At 63.0% G+C, this 2,613-nt stretch overlaps 1 protein-coding gene across 1 annotated transcript; it reads right to left on the reverse strand.

Moving 5' to 3' along the window:
* Window positions 1–791: 791 nt before the first annotated feature.
* KCNJ12 (potassium inwardly rectifying channel subfamily J member 12) lies at window positions 792–2,264 on the reverse strand (the record flags this gene model as incomplete). The annotated part of the gene is made up of 1 exon (XM_082603823.1): window positions 792–2,264. One exon carries the CDS (start codon window positions 2,262–2,264, stop codon window positions 981–983), a length of 1,284 nt encoding a protein of 427 aa, XP_082459949.1. The 3' UTR covers window positions 792–980.
* Window positions 2,265–2,613: the final 349 nt, after the last annotated feature.

Consider the following 2,613-nt stretch of genomic DNA (forward strand, 5'->3'; position numbering starts at 1 on the left):
CCCATGGAGCCATCTACCCCTATATTCCCCAGCTGCCCCTCTCCGGGGAAGGGGGTGGAGGCCACGGGGCAGAAAAGGAGGGAGAATCCGGCGGGCTGGGGTCGTGGAGGGTGGGTAGGGCTGGGGGTGGGGAGCAGACCTTCCACCGCAGGCAGGTCCCATCCCGGCCCTGAGATGCACCTCAAAGGAGGTACAGAGTCAAACTTAAAAAGCTCAGACTGGATTCTTCCCGGCCCTGACTCCCACCCCAGTGACACTGAAAAGCTCTTGTTATGATCATTAACAAGGTCTTGGTTTTGCCATTCCAAAGGAAATCCAGTTCACCCCGTGAGCATAAAGCACAACGGGGTGGGGAGGTGGGGTTGACCTCCGTGCTTGCCCTCAGGCCGTGGCGTCAGGCAGGTGCACGGCCTTCATGGAAGAGAGGCCAGCCCAGCCTCTGGGACCTTCTGGAAACCCCACCCAGCTACTTGCATCCTGACAGACTAATGGAATTCTAATTGTCCTTTCCCACCCCCCCTCAAATTATAAAACTTTTTTTTCAATCACATGTTAATTTTTTTTTGTAAACAGTCTTAAACTAAGGTCGAGAAAGCCCAAACCCGGTGTTTCTCCCCAAGTTAAAAACCAGCGAGGTGCACTACAGCCCGCCAGCCTTCGCCCACAGGGGCCGGGCAGCTGGTGAGCCGTTTCTGGACAGGCTGTGGCTCCCCACCTGCGGCAGAAGCCCCCAGCTCCTGTGGCCCGGCCCCCCCTGGAGGCCACCTCCCCGCCCCCAGGCCTGCTCTGGCCTCAGAGGCCACTCAGGCCACCCACTCTCGCACCAACATTCCCAGGCTGCTGTGAAGAAACATAAAACATCTAAAACGCTACTGAGTCTGCAACCAGGGCCCAAGCCCATTCCGCTCTGGCCCGGGGCCCTCGCAGGACTCAGGGCCTTTCCCTGGCGGGGCGGATGCTGCACCTTGGCCGCTGGCGGCTCAGATCTCGGACTCCCTTCTGTAGGGCCGCTGATCGAGGGCGGTGCCGGCCTGGGGTCTGTCAAAGTCGCGCCTGGCCTGGGGGCCGTGGCCGTCCTGCTCTCCGTCCGCCTCGTCCTCCTCATCGCGGCTCAGGAAGGCCAGCTCGTTCTCGTAGCAGAAGGAGTTGGCGCTGGGCAGCAGGAACTTGTTCTCCACCAGGTCCTTGGCGCTGCAGCGGGGCGTGGACGGCACCTCATACGTCTTGTGGAAGTGCGAGTAGTCGATCTTGTACTGGTTCTTCTCCTCGAAGAGGACAGGCTCGAACCGGTGGCCCCACAGGATCTCGTTGGCCAGGTAGGAGCTGCGGGCCTGGGTGGTCATGGCCGTAGCCTCCACCATGCCCTCCAGGATGACCACGATCTCAAAGTCGTCCGTCTCCAGGTCCTGCCGGCTGATGCCAAAGAGCGGGCTGGCCTCATCGATCTCGTGCAGGATGGTGATGGGCGACACCAGGAAGATGCGGTCCAGGCCCTTGTCGAAGCCAACGTCGATGTCGATCTGGTCCAGCGGGATGTACTCGCCCTCCTCCGTGACCCGGGGCTTGATGAGCTGGGCCCGCACGTGGGCCTCCACGATGTGGCTCTTGCGCAGGTTGCCCACGCGCCACATGAGGCAGAGCTTGCCGTCGCGCAGCGCCACGACCGCGTTGTGGCTGAACAGCAGAGTCTGCGCACGCTTCTTGGGCCGGGCCATCTTGGCCATGATGGCGCCGATCATGAAGGAGTCGATGATGCAGCCCACGATGGACTGCGCCACCACCATGAACACGGCCACCGGGCACTCCTCGGTCACGCAGCGCAGCCCGTAGCCAATGGTGGTCTGCGTCTCAATGGAGAAGAGGAAGGCCGCCATGAAGCCGTGCACCTGCAGCACGCAGGGCGTGCGGCCGCGGCCCTCGGCCGGCTCCAGGTCCCCGTGGGCCACGGCGATGACCCAGAAGATGACGCCGAACAGCAGCCAGGAGGCAAGGAAGGCCAGCGAGAAGATGAGCAGCATGTAGCGCCAGCGGATGTCCACGCAAGTGGTGAACATGTCAGCCAGGTAGCGCTGCGACTTCTCGTCCATGTTGGCGAACTCGATGTTGCACTGGCCGTTCTTCTTGACGAAGCGGTTCCGGCACCTGCGCCGAGTGTGCACCTTGCCGTTGCCGAAGCCATTGGCGCCCGACATGGTGACCAGGTGCAGCCCGTCCTCCTCGGACGACACGATGCTGTAGGGGTTGGCACGGCCAGATGCGGTCATCCCGGGGGCAGGGGTGGTGGGACCCCAGCTTGCCCCCGGGCCGGCTACAGGTGGGGCAGCTCCTGCAACAGAGGGGACAGTAGGCTGGCAGTGAGGCCGGCAGAGCAGCCACCCGACCTGCGCCTCCACCCCGACCCGGCCTCACCCCAGCCACTCCTCGGCCACCTCCACTTTCCCGGCTGCTACAGACGGGAAGCCTGGCTTCTTCCTCAGTTTCCCTTTCCCCCACCAAGGGCTCTGCCTGCAAAGATATTCAGGGTCCAGCCCCTCCTCCCACCTCCCGGACTGAGTCCCTGGCATCACCCACCGAGAGCAGCATGACGGCCACCACACCAGCCTCCCCACTCCC

The sequence above is a fragment of the Mesoplodon mirus genome, assembly GCF_964341445.2.
Source record: "Mesoplodon mirus genome assembly, chromosome: 18".
In the NCBI taxonomy this organism is placed as follows: Eukaryota; Metazoa; Chordata; class Mammalia; order Artiodactyla; family Ziphiidae; genus Mesoplodon; species Mesoplodon mirus.